We start from the raw sequence: 2,684 nt of genomic DNA on the forward strand, positions 1-2,684 counted from the left end.
CCATGGCCGGCTTCTCTGAAAGTCGCCAGTCAGGAGTCGGCTCATCCTGAAGTCGTCCTCGGGACTCGGCCGCGAGTGGGCAGTCGGCTGCCTCGCAGCTGACTCTCAGAAGACGGCTCTTCGTCCTGGGGTCTTGAGGGGTGCAGGCTACCCCGATGTCTTGAAAGGTTCTGAGTTTGGGTTAGCCTACCCGTGGCCCATTACTCCGACACAGTGTGTGTGTGAGCTTCTCCCTTCCACCCTTGATCGTGTGTGCGGCGTGCGTGTCGGTCGCGTGGTCGATCGATCATGTCGATGGCACAGCAAGGGCAGGGCGCGGCGACGTTGCTGCCGCCGGAGTTCCGGTTCCACCCAACGGACGAGGAGCTCATCCTGCACTACCTCCGCAACCGCGCCACCGCCGCGCCGTGCCCGGTCCCCATCATCGTCCACGTCGACATCTACAAGTTCGATCCACGGGACCTCCCTTGTAAGTTCTCAACCAATCAACCGATCACCGCTGTATGTAGTCCCTGCTCTGCTCACCATGGTTCGACTCTGATGATGAAACCGCAGTCCAGGCGGTGTACGGCGACTGCCAGTGGTACTTCTTCAGCCCGCGGGACCGCAAGTACCCCAACGGCATCCGCCCCAACCGCGCCGCCGGCTCCGGCTACTGGAAGGCCACTGGCACCGACAAGCCCATCCACGAGGCCGCCACCGGCCAGGGCGTCGGCGTCAAGAAGGCGCTCGTCTTCTACAAGGGCCGCCCGCCCAAGGGCACCAAGACGGCCTGGATCATGCACGAGTACCGCCTCGCCGCCGCCGTCAACACCTACAAGTCCATCAAGTTCCGCAACGTCTCCATGAGGGTACGTGACGTCCATCCCACTTGCTTCCATAAATTAGTTCTCGTTTAGTTCGTTACCGGCGGCACCGGCCATACCCGCGTGCAACAGTGTCACGCGGCTTGCATGCATCCTATCCTGATCCTCTTGGCGCCACGGCCCACGCGTTTGCTTTGTTGCACGGTTGCACCGGCGTGCCGTTGCAGCGTTGATCGCTAGAAATGCATCCATCTTTATTTAATGACCGAATTACCCTCTAACCTGAGATGACTGTGATTAGTAGTACTATCAAGCTAATAGTATCATATCACATCGAGCTGTACTTTGATGAATGATACCTTATGAGTGAGCACGAGAGATGCTTAATTTGTTTTCCTCTGCTTTGATTGGAGAAGGGAACAGCTTTGCGATTGATGGGTAGCTAGCTAGTGGCATGGCGTGCAGTTGGATGACAGCCATAGCTAGTGGCAGCCATTGATTCGTCAAGTTCAATAGCTTTCGACAACGATAGGCATGGCGGTACCGGCACCGATATTGATATATGTTGTTCACATGTGTGCAGCTGGATGACTGGGTGCTGTGCCGGATCTACAAGAAGACAGCCCTGGCGTCGCCGATGGTGCCGCCGCTCGCTGACTACGACCACATGGCCGACCACGATGCCCTCTGCGGCGGCGGTGCCTTCACCGACGCCACCTGCAGACCCATGATAAGGCAGCAGCACCACCAGCAGCCGCTCGCCGGGAGGCTCCCGGCGTTCCCGTCCTTCTCCGAGCTGTTCGACGACTACGCGTTCGCGCAGATCTTGGACACCGACGTCGAGCACGGCGCCACCCACCACCTCGCCGTACACCCCTCCCTAAAGCAGCTCCTCCCCGTCGGCGACAGCAGGCACGTAGTGGAGCCGTCGTACTACGCACCGTCGTCGTCGTCGTCGGACGCCAGCGGCGGGAGCGCGGGGAAACGCAAGGCCGCGAGCCCGGGAGAACACGCCACGCGCCAGCCGTCGGCCAAGAAGCTCAACGGGTCGTGCTTCGACACGCCGCCGCAGTCGGCGAATGGCTGGCAGGCCGTGGCGTCCGTGCTGAGCGGCCTCAACCATCACATGCTTCCTCAGTTCTACGCTGCTCTTCACCACCCTTCTTCAGGATCTTCAGCATATCCGGGAGCTGCTCTGCGAGCTGGGTGATGGCGTTCGTTGGACGAAAGAAATCTTATACGACCTGGCCGGCAATGCTACAGTCACGGATTAATACGGGGGGTTTACGGAGTGTTTGTGATTTGTCAAGTGCTAATTAAGGATGACAATTTTATCCACGGATATGGATATTCATGGATATCCGACCAGAATAGATAGGGTTTGGATATACTTTTGTGTCCATAGATGGCGTCCAAACCCGACCCGATTGTTTGCTGGTAGGGCATGGATATAATCTTGTACCCGTGGGTATACCCAAACCCGATCCTATAGTATGACTTAATGAGCAAAAATCTACTATCCCTACCCCACAATCACATGTCCCACTATAATTTTACACATTGTTATCTAAAAGATGCAAAAGAAGTTACATAATCCCCGTTGTAAGTTTTATTAGTTGACATTCAATCCCCTCCGTAGAATACTCCAACGCCCCTTTCCTTATTTTTATCTTGTTGTTAAATGACTCGTCATTCTCGTCTGTTAGAAAAATACTAAATGAAGTTAGAATGTCATTGAATGTTGATTTACCATAAGTTAATGTATACCATAAGTGAAGCCTAGCCTACCACAAGGTGAAGAATAGAAGAGCTTATGTTAACATTGTGTTATATCATATTTATATGTCTCGAGAGGACTCCATGGATATCCAGTGGATA

At 54.9% G+C, this 2,684-nt stretch overlaps 1 protein-coding gene across 1 annotated transcript; it reads left to right on the forward strand.

The window, feature by feature from the left end:
* The first annotated feature begins 271 nt into the window (after window positions 1-271).
* LOC125535610 (NAC domain-containing protein 102-like) lies at window positions 272-2,206 on the forward strand. Its single transcript, XM_048698671.1, has 3 exons — window positions 272-469; window positions 556-851; window positions 1,390-2,206. The coding sequence occupies exons 1-3, from the start codon at window positions 289-291 to the stop codon at window positions 2,014-2,016; spliced, it is 1,104 nt and encodes a 367-aa protein (XP_048554628.1). The 5' UTR covers window positions 272-288; the 3' UTR covers window positions 2,017-2,206.
* The last annotated feature ends 478 nt before the right edge of the window (window positions 2,207-2,684 follow it).

This window comes from Triticum urartu, chromosome 2 (genome assembly GCF_003073215.2).
Source record: "Triticum urartu cultivar G1812 chromosome 2, Tu2.1, whole genome shotgun sequence".
Lineage (NCBI taxonomy): Eukaryota > Viridiplantae > Streptophyta > Magnoliopsida > Poales > Poaceae > Triticum > Triticum urartu.